This window comes from Lutra lutra, chromosome 9 (assembly GCF_902655055.1).
Source record: "Lutra lutra chromosome 9, mLutLut1.2, whole genome shotgun sequence".
Lineage (NCBI taxonomy): Eukaryota > Metazoa > Chordata > Mammalia > Carnivora > Mustelidae > Lutra > Lutra lutra.
The window spans coordinates 51,144,925-51,168,585 of NC_062286.1; the positions used below are offsets into that span (position 1 = coordinate 51,144,925).

The 23,661-nt window shown below is 53.2% G+C and overlaps 3 protein-coding genes and 1 long non-coding RNA gene across 5 annotated transcripts; 2 read left to right on the top strand and 2 right to left on the bottom strand.

Annotated features, from left to right (window-relative positions):
• The first annotated feature begins 153 nt into the window (after positions 1-153).
• PRADC1 (protease associated domain containing 1) lies at positions 154-4,212 on the top strand. Its single transcript, XM_047744006.1, has 5 exons — positions 154-326; positions 2,279-2,379; positions 2,909-3,018; positions 3,286-3,453; positions 3,660-4,212. The coding sequence occupies exons 1-5, from the start codon at positions 260-262 to the stop codon at positions 3,778-3,780; spliced, it is 567 nt and encodes a 188-aa protein (XP_047599962.1). The 5' UTR covers positions 154-259; the 3' UTR covers positions 3,781-4,212.
• A 461-nt stretch (positions 4,213-4,673) lies between these two features.
• SMYD5 (SMYD family member 5) lies at positions 4,674-16,774 on the bottom strand. Its single transcript, XM_047744005.1, has 13 exons — positions 16,670-16,774; positions 12,640-12,748; positions 11,708-11,847; positions 11,127-11,248; positions 10,684-10,753; positions 9,992-10,096; positions 9,106-9,168; positions 8,817-8,887; positions 8,416-8,522; positions 7,976-8,032; positions 7,025-7,119; positions 6,283-6,353; positions 4,674-6,184 (listed from the first exon to the last, which is right to left on the bottom strand). Exons 1-13 carry the CDS (start codon positions 16,763-16,765, stop codon positions 6,037-6,039), a joined length of 1,254 nt encoding a protein of 417 aa, XP_047599961.1. The 5' UTR covers positions 16,766-16,774; the 3' UTR covers positions 4,674-6,036.
• On the top strand, positions 6,521-10,130 carry LOC125108338 (uncharacterized). The gene is made up of 2 exons (XR_007129878.1): positions 6,521-8,588; positions 10,056-10,130. It is a non-coding gene; the product is annotated as an uncharacterized LOC125108338 (long non-coding RNA).
• A 1,268-nt stretch (positions 16,775-18,042) lies between the features above and the next one.
• NOTO (notochord homeobox) lies at positions 18,043-23,221 on the bottom strand. 2 transcript variants are annotated; one of them, XR_007130071.1, is made up of 4 exons: positions 22,734-23,221; positions 21,310-21,533; positions 18,836-19,319; positions 18,043-18,794 (listed from the first exon to the last, which is right to left on the bottom strand). XR_007130071.1 is itself a non-coding variant. In XM_047745553.1 (3 exons), the coding sequence occupies exons 1-3, from the start codon at positions 23,107-23,109 to the stop codon at positions 19,161-19,163; spliced, it is 759 nt and encodes a 252-aa protein (XP_047601509.1). In that variant the 5' UTR covers positions 23,110-23,221; the 3' UTR covers positions 18,043-19,160. The 2 variants fall into 2 exon arrangements, 1 of the variants encoding a protein (XP_047601509.1); XM_047745553.1 differs by having other exon boundaries at positions 18,043-19,319.
• Between the last annotated feature and the right edge of the window lie 440 nt (positions 23,222-23,661).

Here is a 23,661-nt window from a genome sequence, read left to right on the forward strand (position 1 = left end):
GCTGTTAAGAGTTTAGACCAATCAGCCCTCGGCCCCACTTCTCTCGACCAATAGGAAGTAGGCTAAGGCGCAGAGGCGGAAAGTGTAGCTACACGAACAGGCATCAGAGCCAATCAGCCGTGGGCCTCGTTCCCGTCCGCCAACCAGCAGCAAGAGCGGGTCTGGGGGCTGGAGGCCGGAGCAGCTGTCAGGCTGAAGTCCGGCGAGCTAGCGCGGTTGGGCGGCGGGAGGAAGCGCGGCGCCGGGCCGGGCCCTGGAAATGGTCCCCGGCGCCGCGGGCTGGTGTTGTCTCGTGCTCTGGCTCCCCGCGTGCGTCGCGGCCCACGGTGAGCGGCAACGGGCGGGGCTGCGCTGCGGGGCGGGGATGGCCCTCTAGCGCGCTCGCGTGTCGGGCCGGGAGTCACGGGTCACCTTGGGGACCCCGCGAGTTCGGGGCAGGGCAGGTCTGGGGATGGGCGACTGGACTGGGTGGGTGCTGGCCCCCGGCGACTTGAGCAGGGCGCGGCCTGAGGCTGGACTCTGAGTCCTCAGCTCCCCACGTCGAAGCAGGACTCCTCTCCACGCCCCCAGTAGCGCCGACCCAGATGGCTGAAGGGGCGACCGGGAGAAAGAACAAGGGCCAGCTAGAGATAGTACAAGCTGGAGATACGTATGTGAGCATACAGGGACATTCTTACACGTGGGCTCACATGTACAGGCACACACGTACACACACAACCTGTTTGCTCCTGAAGGAGCACATAAACATATACACCCTACACACACTTGAGCACATACGTGTACCCACACTTGATTTACAAAGATCAGCAGATGCAAAGGCCAGGCGAAGATATGTGTGGGAAGGAGGAGGAGTTTAAAGAAGGCTTCTTGGGAATGTATCTGTATCTGATGGGAAGTCCCCACTCCCGGGGTAAAAGCTGTGAGCCCAATGCCAAGCCAGTGGAACTCTCTCTGGTGGCTGTGATTTGGCCTGGAGACAAGGATAGCTAAAGCCACAGTCAGTCCTAACCCTGACACACAGTAGTGGTTTGATAGTCTGTTGACTGACTACTTGACCTGTGGCAAGCAGCTTCCACATTTCCACATTCCTCAATCTCTCTGAGCTGAAGAACCAGGGATTCAAGTCCAGGTAAAATATTAAACTTTGGTGCTGAAGAGAAGATCCCAAACCCCAGAAAAATCTGGTTGTTCTGAAAATTCTCTTCCTCAGTGCAATGGAGCTGAAAATAGTTCTTCACTCCTTCGACAACCTTTATTGAGCACCCACATATCCCAGCCGCTGTTACATAATGTGGATACAGCATTGAACTAAGCTCTGAAACTGTGGTTCTTGCCTTAGTGGAGGAGACAGACATTAAACAAAACAGTACGAATACTGTATAATTACAAATTATGTTGAAAGTGTCAAAGGAGAAAAAGCTCATTTTGGAGGGGCATAGGGAGAGAGCAATGACAGGGCAGAAGGTTTCTCTAGGAAGTGGCATATCAGTTATGACCTAACCAATGAGTAGGAGTGAGCCTGGTGAAGAGGCATATCTGGGGAGGGGTAAGGGGAGGAAGCCTCCCACACAGAGGCAACGCCTGTAAGAAGACTCAGAGAAGGGAAGAAACTGAAAGGAGGCCAGGAAGGAGTAGATGAGGTTGTAGCAGCCAAGGGCCAGATGGAAGAGGACCCTACAGGCCACAGTTGAGATTTAGATTTTATTTTGAACACAAAGGCTAGTTGTTGAAGGGTTCTGGAGCCATAAGCGTGGTGACCTCATCATATTTGCTTTACGATATTTTAAGAAGCCCAATGGCTGTTGTTTGGGGGACTAGACCATAGAGAGCAAGAACAGAGGCAGAGAGACCTGTTAAGAAGTTGGACCTATGAGGACAAGAAAGGACAGTGGCTGGACAAGAGGCATGGCGGTGGAACCAGAGTCAACTTTTAAGTTTTAGTGAGAATTGTTTTATACTCAGGCTACCACAGCTCCACCTTGAAACTCTCAGGTCCACTTCAGAGCAAAGATGGATTCATCCCAAGAGAGAGAACACAGAGGCTCTCCCTGTGCAGCAACAGCAGAAGCAGCAGCAGCTGATTTGTCTGGGGTTACTAACTTTCTTTGCATCAGGGCAGAGACCATCCATCTCACCCACCAGGAGGCCTCAACATGGCTAAAGCTGGGCCCCTGAACCCAGACTACAGCCAGCCCCATTGAAGACAATGGGTCCATGATCTGAACTTGAACCAGCTTGTTCTTTGGAGGCTTCTCACCCGTACTCTTTTATCTTTCAGGTTTACGCATCCATGATTATTTGTACTTCCAAGTGCTGAGTCCTGGAGACATCCGCTACATCTTCACAGCCACACCTGCCAAGGACTTTGGTGGTATCTTTGTAAGTTCAGGGAGACCCCTTTGTCTCTGATCTTGTCTCCATCTCCATCCCAAGTAAGGCGACCCTCTCATCCCTTCAACCAATACTTGAGTGCTGGGACAGGGAAGAATGCAGAATCCTGGTCTGTCCTCCTGGGGCTGCTGTGCAGGAAGGAAAGATTTCCAGTTAGCTACCCTCCCAGGTGTAATACAGACTTGAGCACCAGACAGGGACAAGCTGTCTTCTTTGGGGACATGAAATAGTGAGAAACCAAGGGCTCTGCTAGTTTTGTCTGCACTATGTGACTTAAGGCAGGTTACTTCCCCTTTCTGGGTCCATACCAACTCTCCTACGTATCTCATAGAAAGGCAGGGTCAAGTGGGACAACTAAATAAGCCTTTGTGAGAATTTAATAAAAAGACTTCAGTGCCCAACATACCTAAACCACTCTGCGTTTCCTTCACACTTTGGGAGGAACCAATAGGGGACTGTCAGCCTGGTCTTGGAACTGGCATGGCTCCTCACCCTGACCTATCTAAATGTCTTCCAGCACACAAGGTATGAGCAGATTCACCTTGTCCCTGCAGAACCTTCGGAGGCCTGCGGAGAGCTCAGCAACGGTTTCTTCATCCAGGACCAGATCGCTCTGGTGGAGAGAGGGTAAGGAGCAGACAGACGCTGGCACCAGAGGAGGGCCCGGCATAGGGTAGCTTCTGAGATCAGTGTTGGTGGTGGTGCTCTGAAATAGCTGTTCTTAAATAATTCACATTTTGAATGGTCTTTAAGAAATGTCTTAAGATGATCCGTGCCTTTTGGCCACTTATAAAAAAATTCTCCCTGGTCCTTCTTTCATCCTTGCAGTGGCAGTCTGGAGGAGGGCTAGCTAGGACCCTGTCTTTCCTTTGGTCTCATCACCACCTCTTCCAGGGGCTGCTCCTTCCTCTCCAAGACCCGAGTGGTGCAGGAGCACGGCGGGCGGGCAGTGATCATCTCTGACAATGCGGTTGACAATGACAGCTTCTACGTGGAGATGATCCAGGACAGTACCCAGCGCACAGCTGACATCCCTGCTCTCTTCCTGCTCGGCCGAGATGGGTGAGGGCTCCTTATCTCTGGCTGTATCAGCACCAGGCTGGGTGCCATGACTTGGGGAGGTCAAGGGCAATCACCAGTCCTTTCCCGCAAGCCTCAGTTGGAGGGCCAAGTCCTTGGGCTCTAGAACTCCCAGAGTGATGGGGACAGTGGGGCATGATGGGGTGCTGAGAAAGTGACCATCATCACCTCTCTTCATGCCCTCCCAGCTACATGATCCGCCGCTCCCTGGAACAGCATGGGCTGCCATGGGCCATCATTTCCATCCCAGTCAATGTCACCAGCATCCCCACCTTTGAGCTGCTGCAACCACCCTGGACGTTCTGGTAGAAGAGTTGGTCCCACATACCAGCCTTAAAACAACTCTGGGCTGGGAAAGGAAAATCCATAGGAATTCTGCTCTTTGGGATTTGGGGACAGGTGGAGTTGGGTAGAAGAAAAAGGCTTGGGCCTTGGCTATGCTAAAAGCCACGCCAGTGGCCTTCCCTTCCTCAGGGCCCCCAAACATCTCATGCTATGGGAAGAGGCAAGAGTCAGGCCCCAGAGCTTCTTGGCTAGAATCTGGAACAAAAGGGGCTAAAGCCAAGTGGCCCAAGAGCCACCTGTGACCTGTCACATCCCACCTGGCTCCAGCCTTCCCTTGCCAGGGTCTCCTCAGTGTGCTTCACAGCACTTGCTGGAGTGGTTCTAGGAGCTGCTGTTTGAGGAATTAATAAACCCTCACTGACTTTTTAGCAATAAAGCCTCTTATCAGGGTTGCAACTGTGTCCTAGAATAAGAGCACACGGGCGGGAGGGGCCTTCCTACTCATCTGGTCCCATGCCCTTATTTTGAGGGGTAGGAAACTGAGGCCCCCCAGAGGGTAAATGACTTAACCAAGGTCCTTCAGGACCCGTGCTTAGGCTACCACTAACCTTGGATCCTGATACAGCCTGCTTCCTGCTCAAGTACTCAGGAAGCCATAGGTCAGTCCCCTGAGAAGACTCCTGTGGATCTGGTTCTGGGGATCCACACTAGACCACAGAAGACCTAGGCTATTGGCATTTGGAAACGTGCACAGCAGAGCGTGGGTGGAGAGTGCAGAGAGGAGCCCAAACTGAGGAGCTGCGGCTCCCCTCTCTGCCATCACCTGGTCTACACTGTGTGCCTCTGCACCACCTTGGTGACTGCTGTGGGCCCCAGGCTGCTTGTCAAGTCATTCTCCACAAAGCATTCCTGCAGAGGCCTGTCACCACTCACACTTTATTGGGAAGAGTGGGCAGGCGGGGGCGGGAGGGGGTGCTGGCTGCTGTGAAGGAGTAAGAGCGCCCAAGAGGCCACACAGGTGGGGCACCACCTGATTCATGATCTAGGACAGCCTATGGGGTGGGCACCTGCCCTCTCAGAGATCCCTCAGCAGGGGTGGTGGCAGGCCCGCCAGGAAGGTAGGCAGGCAAAGAAATCGGAAGTGATGGGCTATAATTCTCATAGCATCCAACCCAAGAGTGAGGGGTGGTGCTACCTGGGGGGAGGTGGGAGGGTGACACAGGCAGGGTTTAAGTCAGAATATCTAGCCTAGCTCCTCTAGGTTTCTGGAAGACTTCATTGTTCCTCTCTGGAGACCTCAAAAGTTGGAGATCAAGGCCAGGAGAGCCCCTCACTGACCCGTTAAACTGGTCCCAGGGAAGCCTTTTGGGCATCCAAAATTAAGGAGCGCAGGGCTGTCATGCCCCAGTGTCAGCCAAGCTGCTGGAGTCCTCGGTGGGAAAGAGTGTGAGGAAGGGGTGATGATCCCCCACATGCCCCTCCTGAGGGAGGCAGAGGCCTCTCGCATACCCCATGTGGCCAGCCACTGTGCCAGGGCCTGAGAAGCAAGGCACAAGGTACAGAGATTCCGGAGTCTGGGGAAGGGGTTAATCTCCACTCCCCCAGAAGTCCAAATAAAGACATGAGGAGGTGGGCAGAAGGAAGTATCCCCTTGGTCCAGTGTCCAGGGCACAAAGCCTCAGGGGAGATGCTCTGGAGGCCTGGAGGCCAGGCTGCTCCTTCCTGCCTCTCCCAGCAGTGCTAGCAGGAGGCAGTTGCCTTAGCAGCTGTAACAGTGGGAGGTGGGGAAGAAGGTGAAGGCAGCTCAACCCCTCTCCTGTCACTTCAGTGCAGTCATGCCGTCCTCAGATGGCCACCTTGTTACCCCCTCTGTAGCAGGTTGAAAGGGGTGAAGCCTCAGGTGGACAGGTAAGCGGGGCTGGGGGCAAGAGACACTGTTAGGGCCTGACCTTGGCTGCAGCTGCTACACCTGGAGAGTGTGTGCGTGTGTGTGTTTGTGTGTTGTGTGGGGGCAGTTCTGAGAGGCTCAGTGACAGCGCAGAGCCTGAGCCCCTCAGCAGCAGTGTCCAGGGCATGAGGTCTGGTGGGAGGTGAGTGCCTAGGGCCTAGGGTCTGGCCTCTGTCCTACCCTCTGGCAGAAACAGAGCTGGAACGGGCGGGGGGTGGGGCGGGAAGATAGCAGGCAAGGAGAGTGGGGAGCTCCTCCCAAGTCTCCCCTCTGGGGGGAGGCCCCCTTTTCCTGCAGGGTTTGGGGTAGGGCCCCTTCCAGGCAGGGTGATGTCACACATCAGTCATCTCATCGCCTAGCTCCGCATCTTCTGGCTCTCCTTCCTCCTCCTCTTCCTCTTCCTCCTCCTCCGAGGTCACATTGGGTTCATCAGCCTCTGCCAGGCATTTGGGGCAGGAACAGACAAACAGATAGTTCTCTCTGCAGGGGATGGGGGGAGGGTGGTGAGGGTGCAGTCAGGCGGCCACCAGGCCAGAGCCTCCCGGAGCCCGGCCACCCGCCACATCCCCGGCTGGCACCTGAGGATCTTGTGGCGGCTGTGGCGGCTGCGCTCCCGCTGACAGCAGTCTAAGTAGCTGATACAGATTTCCTGGAGGGCAGAGAAGAGGAGGGGTTGCACGGCTGTGCTCTCTCTTAGATGGGCTTGGGACCTCCCCAACCACTGGCCCACCTCCCTGGATCGAGGTCTGCCTCCATTTCCCCGTGCCCTTAGCAGACTGGCAAAAGCCTCAGCCAACTTGTGTCTGAGACGGAGAGGGGACTGTGGTTGGCCTCAGGCCACGGCTATGGGCACTCAGTGGCCATGGTCTGTGGCTGGGGTCAGAAGTTATCTTGACACAGTGCCACCTGCTCTGGAAGAAGACTCAGCCAGGCTCCATGCACTGTACTTACACAGCCCCCAAGCGCACACATAACCCCACAGCCCGAGTCACGAAGAGTCATCTCTGGCTTTCTTAGAAGCTATGCATTTGTTGATCAAAAGGTGGCTAGGAAGAAGCTGGGCATCTAGTTATGTCTCAGTCACTGCTCTGAGTGACTGAGCTCTGAGAAAGCTCTGAGGCTTTCTGGTTATTTTTTGAAGAATTGGGGGGTAGGGTGAGGTTAGAGCATAATCATGGGTAAAAAGACTTCCGCCCTGCGGCATGTGGGGACTCAACCAAACAGCCTGAACTTGGGCCTCTAGCCACTGTTGCTCCTAGTACCAAGGGGAAACTTGCAAGGCCCACTGCCTCCCCGCCCCACAGCTCCCAGCCCCCTCACCTCTCCTGGCTTGATATCCTCCAAGGCAGTGACATGCAAAAGGAAGTTGTTTTCTGGGAAGGAGGTCTCTGCATTGGGGACACAGCTGTGGTTACCTGGGTCATGAGAGGCAAGTCATAAGGACTGCTGACTAACAAAAATAACAGCCTGGCAGAGCTCCCATCCTTCCTTGTTCTCTCATCACTGCTACAGCTGTGCAGGTCTTGGCACCCAAGTTTCCCAACTCCCTGTCCAGTGCTCTTTCCTGAAGACCCCAGAGCACAGGCACAAATGCACTCCCACTTCACACCCCCTCCCACCTGCAATCGCTGCCCCTGCTGTCCTCAGCACTGGGCAGCTTGATTCTCAGTTGTTTCCAGTATCCTGCAGAGGGAGGAACAGGGCTGTGAAAGGAACACCTGCCCAGGCCGGACCACTTAACTCAGTCCTGTCTGCTACTGGGCATCTGGGAACAGCTGAGCCAGGCCCTCTGCAAGCCTAGTCTGGGGGGCAGAGTGGCCCCATGGCCTAGGAGGGGGGCTCACAGTGAGGAAACCCAGGGGGAGAGGCTGAGATCTGGAAAAGACAATTGTGTGAGCTGGCTTTGCCCCTCTCTGTCAGGGGCTATTGAGCCTTGGCTTCCAGCCTGAGCTCCCTCCCAGGAACCTGAGGACCTCCCAGGCTCTCACAACACTCCCTCCCACCCCCCCAAACCTGGCAGGGCAGTGGCGGTGCGAAACCGAGTCTTCCATTTGCAAGAATCAGAACTCTTGCGTCCTGCCTTAGCACAGGGCCTGGCCCACTGGGAGGTTTTATATATACACATATATTAAGTCCAGCGTATGAATGAATGAGAAAATGATGGAACGAAAAGGCCCAGGAGAATCCCCAAGGAAACTCAGACCTAATCCTGCTCTCAGACTCCTCTCCACCAGCCTACTGGGGCCACCCCTCCTCAATGCCGGGACTCACAGCAGCTCTGAAGCACAAAGAGGCCAGATCCTTCACAGTTAAGAAACTCGCCAGTGGCTGTAAGACAGTAATATGCAGATGTTATTCTACCCATTTTACTGGGGGGAAAAGAAACTAGGCTTGTGAGGACAGGCACTGGCTCCACTGTCTTACCACCTGGCCACTACCAATTCATCTGAACTTGCTTCTTGGAGGCACGAGCTTTTCTGTAAACGGTATCACCTTACTTGTCCAGCACCCCCCACCCCCAGCATCGAGCCTCTGTATGGATCTGAGAGTCATGGCTTATCTATGTGTCCTACAGATGGATCTGAAGATTCCCATAGGCACACAGAGGTTATCTTCCCCAACCATTCGGTCAGAACTCCCTCAGGGGAAGGCTGTGTGTCTGACTGCGGGGCATCTGAGGTTGGGTGAGACCAAGGCTCCATCTCACCAACCTGCCTCGATGTCCTTGTACAGCTGGTCAATGAAGGCGTCCAGCTGCTCTCGGTCCTGAGGCTTCAGCTCCAGAGCATCACAGGCATGGACCCACTGGCTCAGGGAGCTGGGGGTCCCAGGCATCCATGGTTGGAGAGGAGCAGGCCCAGCTCACAGGGCTCTCCACCTCTACGTGAGTTAAGTCCACTTCCTTCTCCAGGGCAGGGGCCCATCTTCCCCGAAAGACCAAGGCTCCCAAGAGCAAATTCTAACACCTCAGTCTTCCGACTCCCACCACTGTCTCCAGTCCCGCTCTCTGGCCACAGAATCAGACCTTACCCCATCCTAATCCTGAAAGGAGGTGTGCTACCTTCCAGCCCTAAGGGACAAGTTCAATAGCTTTGGAATGTTCTCTCCTAACCTGGTCCCAATTCCTTGGCCATTGGTCCCAACAAGAGCAAAGAGAGACCGGAATCCATCTGGAGTAAACCACTGTGGGGAGAAGAAAAATGAATGCTCAGGTTATAGCCACTCGCTTTTCTTCCTGACACAACTCTCTGTTCAGGAAGTCTTCTGTGAGTCAGTCCCATCACAACTTCATACCAGGTCAGCCCTGGCTTAGCTCTCTGAGTAGGAGGTGCTGACCGGGTTGTTCCTGGAGAGCTGGAACGAGTAAAGGGCCATTGGTCCCCCCCACCGCCCCCGCTCACCTGGCTGAGCGCCTCCTCATAGAGGGCCTCTGTGAAGAGTCTCCGTAGAAGTTCCAGCTGGCCCTGGTTTGGGGGAAGCAGGGAGAGATGTGCATCCCTGGGGATTTGCCATGAGCACCCAGACAGGCCCCAGAAGACCAGGAGAGGGAAGGAAAAAAGGGCCAGCTCGTGGAAGAGCTTTCCCTAAAGGCAAAGGAAGCCCATAGAGTCTTTATTTGTAAAGAACTTTGGCAGTCTGGTGGACTGTTCCAACTCAGGGGGGCGAACCCCAAATTCCTCCCTATCCTACAGCAATTGTACCAGGAGGGCTGAGGCAATGTGGCTTGGAAGGTCTGTCTTCACTGTCATCTTCCAGGCTCCCTGACCTAGTCTCTGGACCAGCCTGACTCCCTATCTCCTCTCCTCAGAATGAATTGAGGCCCCCCCCAGCTCCCTTTAAGCCCTGCCTGTACCTATAGGGAGCTCCTGCATGGAAGTTGGCTGTCCTCGGTGAGAATGTGTAATCTTTGGGTGGGAATAGGTACTCAGCACATCAGCAGCTAAAATCCTCCTGCTTCACGCTGCTCCCTCACTCTGTGGATCCCCAACCCTCTGTTTTCCATTATAACTGACTTGCCCACTGCTATCCTATCATGAGATTCTGCCTTACTTTGTCAGGGCACCCAACCCCTCTTTCCTCTGTCATCACCCCACTTCTCAACTCTTGGTCCATGTTAGGTCACAAGGTTAAATAGTAGCAGGAATATAGGCCCTCTAAATAGATTTTTGGCCCCAGGCTCTAACCTCTTCCTGGGGCTGGGAAGGGACCAAATGTGGAGCTCCTATCAGACAGCCACAGAACCATCCAAGGCTGTTGAGGGTGGGGGGATCTCAGGAGAAGACTGACCTTGAATTTGTCCCCCAGGAGTTTGTGGACAATTTCCTCCTCCTCGTTGGCTGTTTTATTACAGAACTGGGAGAAGAGCCTGATCCAACGATCTTTATCCTTGGCCTGCAGTGAACAAATATACTTCAGAGTCACATTCCCTATGCCAGTGCGTGCATGCATGTGGACGTGTGGACTCTGGGACGCCTGCCTCCTTGCTGCTGCTTGTGCCCAGGCAGGAGGGTAGCCTGTGACTCTAGGCCCCTGCCGTTAGGGAAACACCAGCACACAAGAGGTTCTCTGTAGACCCTTCTCGGCCTGGGGACTTCCTTCCTGCCACACCCACACCCAACCATCTCCCCAGCTGGGCCAGGCTAGCTGGTTCAACACCACTTGGAGAAACAGGATGATGAGGCTGAGAAGCTTCAGTGTTAATAGAAGGGGTTGGGAGTGGCTCCTCTCACTTGACACGTGAGGCATGATCTTGAGAAAGTGGCGCCTGGAAGCTGAGTGTGTGACCTGCTGCCGCACAGGACGCCCTCTCCCAGATCAGAGTCTCTTGCCGAAACTGTGGGTAGCTGCTCCTGATGTTTCCACAGCCCAGGCAGAGCTCTGCATCCAAGGCAGGGTCTCGAGGTTGCGGGGGTGGTGACTGAGGCCAAGAGGCAAACGAGGTCAGAACCGGCTGCCCTGGGAGAGCTGGGCAGGCTCACCTGCTTCACCGTGGCCACCATCCGGGCCATCAACATGATGCTCGCCGTCTCAGGGGGGTAGTGAACACTCCTGGGGAGAAAGAAAAGGATATGGCCTGAAATTCCCTCCGCGGTAGCTGCGTGCAGGGAAGTCCAGGCTGACTGCCACAGAGAATCCTTCCTGCTGACTCCATTTATAACCAAAGAGAGGAAGTCACTGGAAAGGACGTGGGCAGGACTTCACATCTCTATGGGCACCATGGGGCTCTTCCTGGGAGTGTGTAAAATGCTGAGGACAGTGGGACTGGTGGCTCACATGGAAGGTGATGTGACCTCAGTTTAACCCTGAGATGGAGGAAAAACCTGGGGGATGGTAAGTTTAAGAAAGATGACTACATCTGCTCATCTCAGGCAGACAGGCAGAGAGGGAAGATAAAGGGGAGAAGAGATGAAGTGCTACCTACCTCCAGGCCTCCTGCAGCTTATTGAGAGGGTGCAGGGGGTCATCCTGGGAGGGCCCTGGGCACAGGACCTGATGGTACTGCTCAGCAGCCTCCAGCTGACATTCTGCACTGCAGTACATTACCTGGTGGAGTGGGGCGACGTCAGCACCCCAGGATCTGGCCACGGGGTGAGGCGCAGACGGCCCTCCATGCTACTCGCCTCCGCTAACTTCTCGGAGCAGCCTGAGCAGCAGCTCAGTGGCATCACGAGGGCCGAAAGCACACAGAGACCCGGGGCATGTGAGAGGGGCACCCAGGCTTGTAAAACAATGGGAAGGAGGGAGCTTTCAGACAGAGGGAAGAGCCCCTGCTAGGCTGCTGGGAAGAGGGCAAGTTTCCAGCAGACCTATTTTCTAGACGGTGGGACTGGGACAGGGAGGACAAAACTGGAACAGGAATGGAGCCTTCTGATGCTCTTCCCCTCCATCATGGCACGCTGGGGCCCTGAGCAGGTCTGTTGTCATTCCTGTCTCCTCGCAGAGGACTGCAGCTAAGGCCTCTCCCCCACCCCCCTTCCAGGTGCAATCCCAGGGGCTGCTTACCTGACAGTGCGGACAGTTCTGGTGGAGGTCCTTGCGCACAGCACACAGCTCGGGGTGAGGCAGAACCTGGCCTGGCTTCCCAGTCAGCCTCTGAGCATTCTCCTCCGCCTTCTCCAGTGCCCGAAGGCAGTGGTCACAGGCTGAGGAAGAGAGCCACACAGGACGACGTAAGCATCTTTAGACCAGGGGCCATGTTCTGTCTCATTCACAGCAGTATCCCGAGGGCTAACAATGGTGGCTGGCACGCAGCAGGTGCTCAACAAACATTTGGGAAGTAAGTGAATGAATGACTGTTAAAGAACAGAATGAGTGAATGCTTTCACATGCATTCCAGGGCAGACTGGTTTTCTTCCCTCTCTGGAGTCCCACCCCTCCTGTTAGGCACTCTGCCCTTCCCAATGTGACTTAATCTGTGGAGCCTCCACAGACTGTGGAAAAGCACAGACTGTGCTTTCCCCACATTCGGCAGCTAGCTGACCCTCCTTTCATGTTTGTCTCTAGCCTAAGAAAAGTGTAAAGAAAGCAGGTGGCTGGAAAAGCTAAGGGCATCCTACCTGCTTCTGATGCCTAACTCCACCTGTTTTGATCAAAGGGCCTGTGGCCTCCTCTTGGTGCAGGGCGGCACGTCAGCACAGAGACCTTCAGCATGACACTCAGGCCCTTATACTCTGGCTCAGACTGAGTTCCACCTGAGCAACAGTCCTCCCCACCCCCAACAGGGAGCAGGCTGGAAGAGCCCCTCTACGGCTCACCCCAAGTCCCAAATGCCCTGAAGCTAGAGAGAAGCATGCTTCTCAGGCATGGCTCTCCAAAGGAAGATGAACTTCTTTCCTGACGCCTGAAGTCCCAGAGACATCAGCTAACGTAGCTGTCTTCCATGCACAATGGCAGCTGGGCCCAGCAGCCACGAGGAGTGGATGAGATGTGCTCACCTCGGTAGCGATAAAGTGCATTCCAGAGAAACTGTGCGGCCACCAGAGGCCGTTCTACAAAGATGGTCTCCCCCTTCCGGATCAGTTGTGTGGCAAACAGCCCCTTACCCTACCAGGGAGAGAAGGAATAGGATGATCATAGGGAGAGAGAAGACCTAGCTCCAAGGGTTCCCGGAGGGCTGCCCAGCATCACCTCCCACACACCCTGCTCTCAGGAGAGGCCTCTCTGCCTTGGGAGGGTTCACGGAGCATGGTCAGCACCCTCCATAACTACCTCCTCTGGAAATGCAGCTCTGACCTACTTTCAGTCCCACTTCTTTCAGCCTGGTCAGAGCAGAAGGACTAGGATGGGGAGGGAGCCACCATGTCAGCCAGAGGAGGAGAATTTTTGGAATGGCCGGAAGCGCACTGAGGCTCCTGTACCAGGAGCTGGTAATGATAGAACAATCTTCTTGGTGTCACCCATGTGGCCCTCCAGGACCCTGGCAGTGATGCTCCTGCTCAGAGCTGCAGAGGACTCCTATGCCACAGAAGAGGGAGCCCTAGTTTGGGGGAGAATGTGCTGCATTTCTCTGGTCCATGGGGCACTCACAGGACCCAACCAGTTCTCAGTGTTATACTGAAAGGAATGATGATTCCGAGCCCTAATACCACCTGCTGTGACCTTGGAGCCAACTGCTTCATTTCTTTGCATCTGTTTTGTATATGAAAAGTATTATTGTAGTACCTACCAGGTAGTTTCCATGACACACCTCAGCCCAGGTGAATGTACCTTATGAGCTTTAGCTCCTTACTACTCAGAGTGACGTGACAGATGGGCAGCATGGGTGTCATCTGGGAGACTGTTAGAAATGCAGAATCTCAACCCCTCCAACAGACTTGCTGAAGGAGAATATGCATTTTAACAAGATGCCCAGGTGATTAGCGTGCACGTTAAAGTCTGAAGAGCTCTGGTCTAAAGCACTGTGCACATCACGTAAGACATGAAGGAGGTGCAGAGGGACACAGAAGACAGCTTTGGGACCCAGGCAGTTACTGGCCCTGTGGGGCACTTACTCCCACCGTTCACTTAGAGAAGAAGGGTGCCTCCCTGAACTGCATTGAACTGTCACCAAAAGAGAAAGGAAGAGAGAAAGAAAGGGGGGGAAAGAGAGAGAGAGAAGGGAAGGAGGGAAGGAGGGTAGGAAGAGGAAGGCAGGAACTGACTGACTGATACAGCAGTAAATCGTCCCGTCATGTGGCCTCTCAGGTAGCTCCCCATTTCCTTCTAGCACTGGCACTGTGGCTAGAAAGCAGCACCTCCCAAACTCAGAGAAGCAGGGATGTGTAGACCAGGATAGCCCTGAGCAACCCATGAGCTACAGATCACAACCCTGAACAACTTGGGTAGCTCTAGCAGCAGAGTGGGACAGCTAGCATGAAACCTCTGGCTAAAGCCATTGATGCATCCTTGGTTGTCTTCTTGGAACCCCACCTCCAAGCCTTTCAGGGCTGGACCCAATCTAGCAAAATGAAAAGATGGTCTTCCTCTATGGGACAAAGGGAGATGAACACAGACCCACATTATCGTTGACAATCTCAAATCTCAACACTGGGTAAATAACGATGTCTTTCTCTCTCTTTCTGAAGGCCCAAATGCATAAAGTATTTAGTAATCAAAGCAATGGGAACAGAATCAGAGCTGGTTTCTTTATGAAACTACTCATCCTCCAAACATAAAACAGTGTTTTAAGAAAAGCAGCTTTCATTAATATTACCAAGAGGCTTGGAGAGAAGTGAACCTGAATGAGAGGGCCAGAAACTTGCAAAGATGGCTCCAATTTGAAAAGTTAAGTTTTAGGAAAAAGACTGTAAATAAAAGCTTTACTACATGGGTAATTTTCTAGGAACATAGAAATTACCAGAACCAAATTCAAAAGGAAGAAAGCCTAGGGACACCTGGGTGGCTCAGTTGGCTGGGTATCTGCCTTTGGCTCAGGTCATGATCCCAGGGTCCCATGTGGAGCTCCTTGCTTGCGGGGGGCAGCCTGCTCCCCCCTCTGCCTAATGTTACCTCTGCCTCATGCTCCCCCTGCTTGTGCTCTCTCTTTCTCTGACAAATAAATAAAATCTTAAAAAACAAACCAACAAACAAACAAAAACAAAAGGAAGAAAGCCTAGACAAAGAAGCAGTACCCGATATCTGGCTGACCTGTACCTGTACGGCATTCTGGTTGGCATCCATCCTCTTTGGTCAGACACTATCATGTTCTGATTGGTCCTGACCCTGGCAGAGTAGCTGCTAAATTTTTGAAAGCTTGCCCCTGCCAATATCCAGAGAAGCAACAGAGAAAATAGTAAAAAAACAACCCCCATGTGAGGCCCCTAGTCCATATGGTTCATGAGCCACCTCTCTCAAGCCAAAGAATAAGTAATTCTCATGCTATTTAAACTACTAAGTAACAGAAAAAATGGAAAGCATCTCCATTTTACCAAAAAACAAGCATAACTCTGATGCAGTAACCAGAGGAAGAGAGCACAAAGTAAAAAACCCCACAAGCAATCTCACTTGATGAGTACAGATGCAAAAAGCCTGGGATAATCTATCTTGTCACCATGTCTAAATGGGTATGTGATTTTCTCCAGCTGCAGATCAGATGTGGGCATGGAGAGGCTGGCCAGCTCATTTTTCCAGAGGTAGGGTTTGATAGAAGGCTAGGACAGGACAACTGGGCAAGTAGAGCGGCTGATGTGATGATGTGAGAGGAAGATCGGAAGAGAGGAGGGGATGAGAGATAGGCGGTGCAGTGAAGGCGAAGGTGACTATCTCCGTGTGCTAGGAGTGATGGAACCTGGACACCATCAAACTATGAGCTGATCAAGAACACCAGAGGCCTGTGTGCAGACAGAGATGTGAGCGGCTGAGGAGGTCAAGAATATAGGGGAGCTGCTTTATCACGGAAGGAGAGGAACGCTCCAGATGCATCTGGAGTGGGAAGAAGTCAATAGAAGGTTGGGCTCTGAAGAGCAGAAGGTAGATGACTAGAGAAGGCTGACATCTTGGGCAGGGACTGGGGATACACACAGCCATTACACATAATAAATTATTCAACCTCCTCAGTAAACAAAGAAATGTAAACGAAAACAAAGCCATACCATTTTGCACGTATCATATGGCAAAGTTAATTCGGAAAGAAAATACTCTGCTAGGGAGAACAAAAGGATGTGTGCACAAAAATTGAGCTAGAAGACTTCGGACCTCAGGATGAAAAATAAAATAAAATATAAAAGTCCATAAATAAGTAGTTGGTTGACCTACTTAGAAACAGGTTTATTGATGTTGATTTACTACTGCATCAAAAAGCGATTGCAAAAATTGTAATTTTAATATCCACATATTTGCACAAGCATAGGATTATGAGTGATTTTTGCCTTCTCTTTCCTCATATGCATTTTTCTCATTTTTCTACAAGTAACTTTTGAAACACAATAACATAACAAAATCATGACATTTCTCTGCCAAAACGCTTCAAACGGGCCACGGGTTTAGAGCTCAGTTTCCAAATTTCTTAGCATTCCAAGGCCTTTCGTGAAGGGTCCTGGCCTCCCTCCACACCCATTTCCAAATCTCACTCAGAAAGTTCCCTGAGGACCCACGGTTTTTTATACCTAAGTTCCCTCTGCTCAGCATATCCCCGCCCACCGTACCTGGGGCTCAGCAGCAAAGTCCCCCCCTAGCCTGGCCGGAAAAGCCCGGCACCACCCGCCTCGGCCCCGCCCGGAGCTACAGGAGCAGAGCCCCGGGCTGGCGCACCGGGTCCCGCGGGAAGGGGGCGCGCGCGCACGGAGACTTCGGAGCCCCGGGTCCACCGCGTGACCTCCCCGGAAGCCTGCGCGCGGGGACAGACAGGGAACCCCCGGGCCGCGAGTAGGGACCGAGGCGCAGAGTCCGAGCGGTAGAGGAGCTTCTGCTCCAGGCCTGGGATCCCGTGGGGCTGTCTCCAAGGTCGGACAGGGTAGGGGGCTCCCAGAGGGTCTGCCTTGGCCTCACCTTAGCGCTGCTTACGAAGCGGACTTCCACGGCGACCCGGGCCCTACCCGCCACGCCCACGCAGAAAGAGAACACGTCGCACATGGAGGCCGCCATCTTGGGCGCGCCTCCTCCTTATGACCCTTGACCTCGCCTCGACCTGGAAGGCCCCGCCCCTCTCCGGCCCCGCCCCCGGTGTTTGTGTCAGAGGACCTCGGGTCTACGCTTTAGCGAGTACGGATTTAGATCCCTTTAATCTACGTGTTTAGGTCGATTGGTTCGGTGGCTGGATGTAGCTGGGTCTGCCTTTGTGTATTACATCTGTGCGGTTTTTCGTCTGTGTCTTCGTACATACCTGTGTATCCTAGCCTATGGGTGTGTGTATAGTTTTGATGTATCTGTGTGCAGTTCGTGTTTATGTGCCCTGTTGTCTCTCTCCACCCATTGGCCCGTTTTGAGTCAAGCGCTCTTTAGACCCAGCCGGGAGCGGGGGTGGGCAGCAGTCAGCCGACCTCTACCCTCTCTGATCTAACTGAAAGGAGGGACTAGCTTACTGCACGTGTCCATCCTACTCGCTCGGGTGCAAGAATTCCCCTTTCCTTGGGCCTTTAATCTGGACTCGTGCTTCTCTCAGCCCCTTCAGGGGCATAGGCACCTTGCAGCCTAGGGGTGGTGGAAGGTGGTACACGGTGTACCTCAGGTCTGAGGACCCCTGAAATTGTATGCAGGAGTGTGCATATGCACATTGTTTTGGAAACAGGAGAGGGGCCTGTTCTTTCATTCAGGACCCCAAAAGCCTGAAGCCATGGACTTATAGCATCTGTCCCCACAGCCAAGGCTGACCACTGTTTCCCTGCCTTGTTTCCTTGTCCTCCAGTGGATGCTGTGCTCCTTGAAAAAGGACATTGTTTGCATCTGTTATGGTATCATGGTGACATCAGGGATTGGGTAGAGCCCAGTAACTGCTGAATAGGTTAACTCTTTTTTATTTATTTTTTAAGATTTTATTTATTTATTTGACAGAGAGAGATCACAAGCAGGCAGAGAGGCAGGCAGAGAGAGAGGAGGAAGCAGGCTCCCTGCTGAGCAGAGAGCCCGACGCGGGGCTCGATCCCAGGACCCTGAGATCATGACCTGAGCCGAAGGCAGCGGCTCAACCCACTGAGCCACCCAGGCGCCCCACTTTTTTATTTTTTTAGTAATCTATATTTTTTAAGATTTTATTTATTTGACAGAGAGAGACACAGCGAGAGGGAACACAAGCAAGGGAAGTGGGAGAGGGAGGAGCAGGTTTCCCGATGAGCAGGGAGCCTGATGTGGGGCTTGATTCCAGACTCTGGGATCATGACCTGAGCCTAAGGCAGACGCTTAACGACTGAGCCACCCAAGCGCCCTATTATTTTATTTTATTTTTAAAATGAGTCAATTGAAAAAGCCGGTACTGGAAGAGACAGATGCAGCTGGATCCCTTTGATTAACAGAGTGGACTTTGGGTCCGGCACTAGGAAGGATTTCCCTGAAGACAGGTAGAAGGGCTCTTGAAGCTGGACCCTGGCCTCCCTCAAGTCTGTGGCCTGGTGTCTAGGAGAGGATGGTCTACCACCACTTGGAGGCATGTGGTTTTTCCAAGACAACCTCTTCTCCCTGTCTTCTCTCCCCCAGACAGCAGTGTGGACCATGCCTTCTCCCACCACTAGGTGGCAGGGCACGCCTCTTTCACTAGCTCACCTCAGTACCCAGAGGCCATTCTAGATTTTCTATCAACACCCTCTGCTCAGGAATGCAGAGCACTAAAGAAATCCTTTCTGTGCTGGTGACTGGGCTAACAAGAGCAGGCTATCAGCATGCTTCTTAGAAACTGAGCAGCTTCCTGGGAAGGAAATGGAACCACGAGTTAGGGTCTTGAAGGGGACAAAATTATAACCATCTCAGGGAAATACAGCAGAGTTTGTGACAAAATGCCTGCCTTGGCAAAGGCAGAGCCAAATTGCTCTATTTTATGTAATGATGGAGAGGGGGCAAGATGGGTAGCTAGAGGGAAAAAGATGGTGGTCAGGGTAGCATGTCTGGTCCTAAGCAGGGAGCTGGGGCTGAGCTCCTGAAAATGGTGACAGTTCAGACAAAAACAAGAAAACTTTGGGAAACTCTTCAAAGGGAAGTAGGCTAAATGGTTTACCTTTCCCTCACCTTTGCTCTCAACTCCACCATCTCTGGTGGGTAAGAGACTTCTAAGGCCCAGACACTGATTCAAGGAGGCCCCTTCTCCACAGCCAGACCAGGAAAAGATTAATCTGTGGAGAGGTCAGTGCTGGTGTAAACACCACACATTGCCCCACACACTTGCTTGGGCCTGGCACCCTGTAACAACTTTACAGACATCCTGTCAGTGCTGGGAGGATGAAGTTGTCAATGTACCCATTATACAGATGAAGAAAAAAGGCTCAGTAGTTCCAGTGAGTGCCCCCAAGAAAAACTAGCCCAGACAGCCCAGGTTGAGCTTCTGTCCCAGTCCTCAGCCGTCCATTCCTGACTCAGGGTCTTCTCTCTGGTTGCTGTTGTCAGAGCTGCTGGAGGGTTCGTCTTGGGAGGCAGCCATGGCAGACACAACGGGCAGCTTCAGCCTTTGCTGCTTCTGATACTTGACCCTGCGGTTTTGGAACCAGACCCTCACCTATAATCAGAGGCAATAGTCAGAGATTAGAATGTGACCAGCAGTTCCCATGGTTTCCCCCATTCCATGGTGCCCACTGCTCTCTGGGCCCACATTCGCTCTTCCTTCTAACGGGAGCATTTCCTTCAAAACACCCTTCCCTGTAATTTTAGGCACCATTTGTTTATCCAACAAATATTTATTGAGCTCCTATTATGTGCTAGGCACCATCCTAGGTGATGATGATACGTGGTGAGCAATAGATGTATAGTCCCTGATCTCATGCAACTCACAGTCCAGAGAGACAAACAAAAAACTTGGAAACAAAAACAAACACAAATGGGGGTTTGAACCTCCCTGAGGAACCAGCACTTAGGCTGAGGCTCAAAGGATAAGAGGCCAGTTTAATGAGGACAGAGAAAAGCAGGCTGGATCAGGAGACGACCTGTAGGAAAGCTTGGGGTGTTTGAGGACCAGAAAGGAGGAGAGCATGGCTGAAGGATCTGGGAGTGAGAGATGGGGAAGTGAAGAGAGAGACAGTGGGAGAAGTCAGCAGGGGCCAGATCACCTAATACCATGGAGGCTGTGGGTAAGGAATATCAGCTTTAAGGCTTTTTTTTTTTTAAGATTTTATTTTTATTCATTTGACACAGAGAGAGAGATCACAGGTAGGCAGAGAGGGAGAGGGGAGGCAGGCTCCCTGCTGAGCAGAGAACCCAATGCAGGGCTTGATCCCAGGACCCTGAGATCATGACCTGAGCTGAAGGCAGAGGCTTAACCCACTGAGTCAGCCACTCAGGTGCCCCAGCTTCGAGGCTTTTAAGTGGGATGTGACATAGTCCTGTTTGCTCAAGTGAATTGCATATCTGGCTGCTTTGTGAAGAATGGATGAAAGGAGAGGCAGAGACACAGCTGGCAGGCTACTGTGATAATCCAAAAAGAGCTGGGACCAGGATGAACTAGGGGCAATGGAGAAAAGTAAAGCGATCCCAGCTGTATTTTGGAGGTACAGGTGACAAGGCTTGCTGATGGACTGGAAACAGGAGAGGGGGACTCTAAGAGGACTTGATATTTTGAGCAACTGGATGGATGGTGGGGCCATGAGTAGGGAGAGGAACAGATCTGGAAAGAAATAAAGTCAAGAATTGAGGTTTAGACTTAAATTTGCAATGCCTGTCCTAGAAGACATCTAAATGGAGACCTCAAGAAGGTAGGTTGATGTACAAGTGAGAAAACAAGAAGATAGGTGAAGATACACACCTGGGAGTTGTTAGCTTATAGATGGTATTTAAAACCATGGGATGAAATGAGATGGGGGGGGGCAGAGGGCAAATATGAGGTCACAAAGAGAAGAGTACCCTACAGAGGTGACAGAAAAGTGGCTAGAGACCTGGAAAACCAAGAATGCGGTGTCTAGAAGCCAAGAGAAGTATGTGTGTCAGTAAGAGAAGGAGCAGTCAATTGTATTAAGTGGGGGGTAAGATGAAAGGAAAACAGCTGCTGAATTTGACAACATGGAGAGAACTTGAGGAGAAGTTCTGATGGAATGGGAGGGGAAAATTCATATTGGAATGAGTTACATAGTTGGGAAGTGAGGACGTAGAAAGACTGACTGTCACAAGTTCTTGGCAAGTCTGCCTATGAAAAAAGCAGAAAAACGGTGTAGTAGCTGGAGGGGGATATGGAGGTCAAGTGAATGGTTATTCTTATTTTAAATATTTAGTTCCTTGAACATACTTAATTTCACTGTCAGCTCCTTTTTTAACGTGGAAACATAAAGTTCTAGGTTAATATCTAGATTAATGGGTGTTGTTCCCATAATGTGTTTTCCTATGGGACTATTTTCCTCATTCATGTAGGGAGTGTACTAATGATTAGGGCCTGTCTCCCCCAGTGGCCTGGCAGAGAGGAAGTAGGCCCAGGTCTTCCCAACAACCTCACCCAGGGCCTTCTGGAGAGCAGTGCCCACCCCCAGGTACAGCCCTGGGCTTGCAGGAGTCCCTGCTCCTACCTGGTTTTCGGTAAGGTTGAGCTGGGCTGCCAGCTGAGCTCTCTTCTTCCCCACAAGATTGTGCTGCTTTGTAAACACATTCTCCAACTCTTCCAGCTGCTTCAAGTTAAACATAGTCCGAATCCTCTTTTGGGGTCTCTCAGTGTCCTGGAGTTCCTCTGTTGGAGCCCAGTCTGGGGTACCCCAGAGGCCTGAGCAGTGAGTCAGCTCTAAGCCTAAAGAGCCTATGTACACACGTGTACACACACACACACACACACACACAAAATATGCATAAAATACCTCTGGAAGAATAAAGAGACTTGGAATCATTGGCTGCTTGTGGGGTGGGATTAACCAGGTGACTGGGGGACAGGAATGTTAAGGGAAACTCTTCTCCCTCTAACTTAGTAAACATTTTGAAGTTTGAACTGTATCAATGTAGTAACTATGCAAAAACGAACTTGAAAATGAGATCACTGTAATATAAAGCAGTAAACTGCAATTCAGAGCTCAGCTGCCTGAGGAAGTTAGGGCAAATTGGTTTGCAGCCCTGAGCGCAGGTCACTCCCCTGCCGTGGCAGAATTTATATGGGTTTTGAGAGCCTAGAAGGGGGGATGGGGTGGAAATGCAGAACGGAGAGCTCCCAGGGAGTGGGCACCAACTCAGATGGTTACATCCATCTTGGCATGGGTTGACAAGGCTTGCACTAACTTTGCTCCTGTTTTCCTCAAGGGGAGGAGGAGAAGCATGAATCAGATTGCCAAAAACGGCGAAAGCTCCTGGAGGTGGCTGTTAACGCTAGAGGAGAACGTTAGGTCAACATTTACATTCTCAATGGGATGTAAGACATCAGCCCCACATCCGGAGGTGCCCCTTCTAAGAGCGCTCTACGCATATGTACTTGAGCGTGGAGCACTTAAGTGTGGAGCTTAAGCTCCACAGACGGGAGCTGTAGGGGGCGCCACGGGGGTCTGGGCATTGGTCAGCTCCTCGCTGGACCTCACCACCGCAGCAGCCGCTTCTCCCAGCTAAGAAAGGGCCGTTCCTTTGGGAAGAAAGCTGCTCTGGCGTTATCAAGCCTTCCTGCAGGGAGTGTGGAGCGGGCGAGAGACTCTATAAACCCCTTCTTGGGGGACGCTGTGGCCCTGGCCGGGTCTTCCGAGGCCGCGTGGGACCCACCCGCATTTCCCCCTCCGCCCCCGCGCTCACACACACCTCCTGCCCGCTCAGCAGCTAGCGTGAGCGGCGGCCGTCTGGAGGCCAGTCCCGCTCTCTGGCCTCGGATTCCACGGCAAGATCAAGGGTCATAGGACCCTTTCCCACAACGGCCGTGCGCGGTTCTCAAACTCAGGGACTTCTCTATCCTGTGCCCGCGGCCGCGGCTGCTGCGCTCCAGCCGCCCCGCCCAGTTCCCAGGTCGCTGCGCCAGGGCACCTCGTACCTGTGACGCCCAGGCCCTGCAGGCAGCAGAAGTGAGGCACGCGGAGCCCCGGCCCCAGCGGTTGGGGGCACGGCTGGTGGAGACCCACGCCCAGGTAGGTGGGCAGCCACGTCGCGGGAACCCGGGAGGGAGCGGCGCCGAGCGTCGCGGCGGCGCAGGGCGGAACGGCCGGCGGGGAGGCGGTGGGCGCGCGGCGGGCGGGCCTGGCCAAGATGGCCTCGACGGAGAAGGACGATTCGAGGCGCCCGGGACCGCGGGGTGTGCCTGGGCCGGCCGGGCGGCGCTGGGGCGCAGGGGGATCGCCGGAGAGCGGGGGCTGGTCCCGAGCGCCGGGGGGAGTGGGCGGCCGGCGGCCTCGCGGCACCGGGCTGGGCATGGCGCGGCCCTCGCCGGGACGGGCCCAGGGAGCGGAGCCAGGGCCTGTGGGCAGCCGTGCGGGGAGTGCGAGAGGCGAGGGGGAGTACCCCACGATGAGGGAGACTCGTCGGTCAGTAACCGCCCCAGCGCTGGGCGAGGGCTCTTAAATTTGGCGGGGCGGGGCGGGAGGCCGGCCTTTTCCTCCAGCCGCCCAGGCGGGGCCTCCCGCGCCCTGCGGGGCCCGACCCTTCGGAGTCCGCGCGCGCGCCAAGTCCAGGTGGGCACTCCCTCCCTCCCTCCGGGTTTGAAGATGCCCACCCTGGTGTGGTCGGGAAAGGACCCTGAGCTCGCTGTGGCTCGCTGGTGATTCTGGGCGAGCTACCCGACCTCTGAGCCTTATCTTTGCGCCATCTTTGAAGCAGAAGCCCCAGCCAGATTCACCTGGGACTAAGCAGACCTGAAAGAAAAAAAAAAAAAAAAAAAAAAAAAAAAAAAGTTTTATTTAATTTAAATATCTTGATAAACACAGTGAAAAGTAAATTTCCCATCCGGCTTCCCAGCCACTCAGTTT

What these genes read in the sequence shown, in the direction of transcription:
- NOTO (XM_047745553.1), bottom strand. Translation starts at nt 23,109, where the DNA reads ATGCCCAGCCCGGTGCCGCGAGGCCGCCGGCCGCCCACTCCCCCCGGC. An exon ending in GCAGGGCCTGGGCGTCACAG is followed by an intron (nt 21,534 to 22,733) that starts GTACGAGGTGCC and finishes GTGTGTACATAG; the next exon opens with GCTCTTTAGGCTTAGAGCTG. An exon ending in TCAACCTTACCGAAAACCAG is followed by an intron (nt 19,320 to 21,309) that starts GTAGGAGCAGGG and finishes CTCTGATTATAG; the next exon opens with GTGAGGGTCTGGTTCCAAAA.
- PRADC1 (XM_047744006.1), top strand. Translation starts at nt 260, where the DNA reads ATGGTCCCCGGCGCCGCGGGCTGGTGTTGTCTCGTGCTCTGGCTCCCC. An exon ending in CGCGTGCGTCGCGGCCCACG is followed by an intron (nt 327 to 2,278) that starts GTGAGCGGCAAC and finishes TTTATCTTTCAG; the next exon opens with GTTTACGCATCCATGATTAT. An exon ending in ATCGCTCTGGTGGAGAGAGG is followed by an intron (nt 3,019 to 3,285) that starts GTAAGGAGCAGA and finishes CACCTCTTCCAG; the next exon opens with GGGCTGCTCCTTCCTCTCCA.
- SMYD5 (XM_047744005.1), bottom strand. Translation starts at nt 16,765, where the DNA reads ATGGCGGCCTCCATGTGCGACGTGTTCTCTTTCTGCGTGGGCGTGGCG. An exon ending in CTTTGTGCTTCAGAGCTGCT is followed by an intron (nt 7,120 to 7,975) that starts GTGAGTCCCGGC and finishes CTCATGACCCAG; the next exon opens with GTAACCACAGCTGTGTCCCC. An exon ending in AGGATATCAAGCCAGGAGAG is followed by an intron (nt 6,354 to 7,024) that starts GTGAGGGGGCTG and finishes TCTGCCCTCCAG; the next exon opens with GAAATCTGTATCAGCTACTT.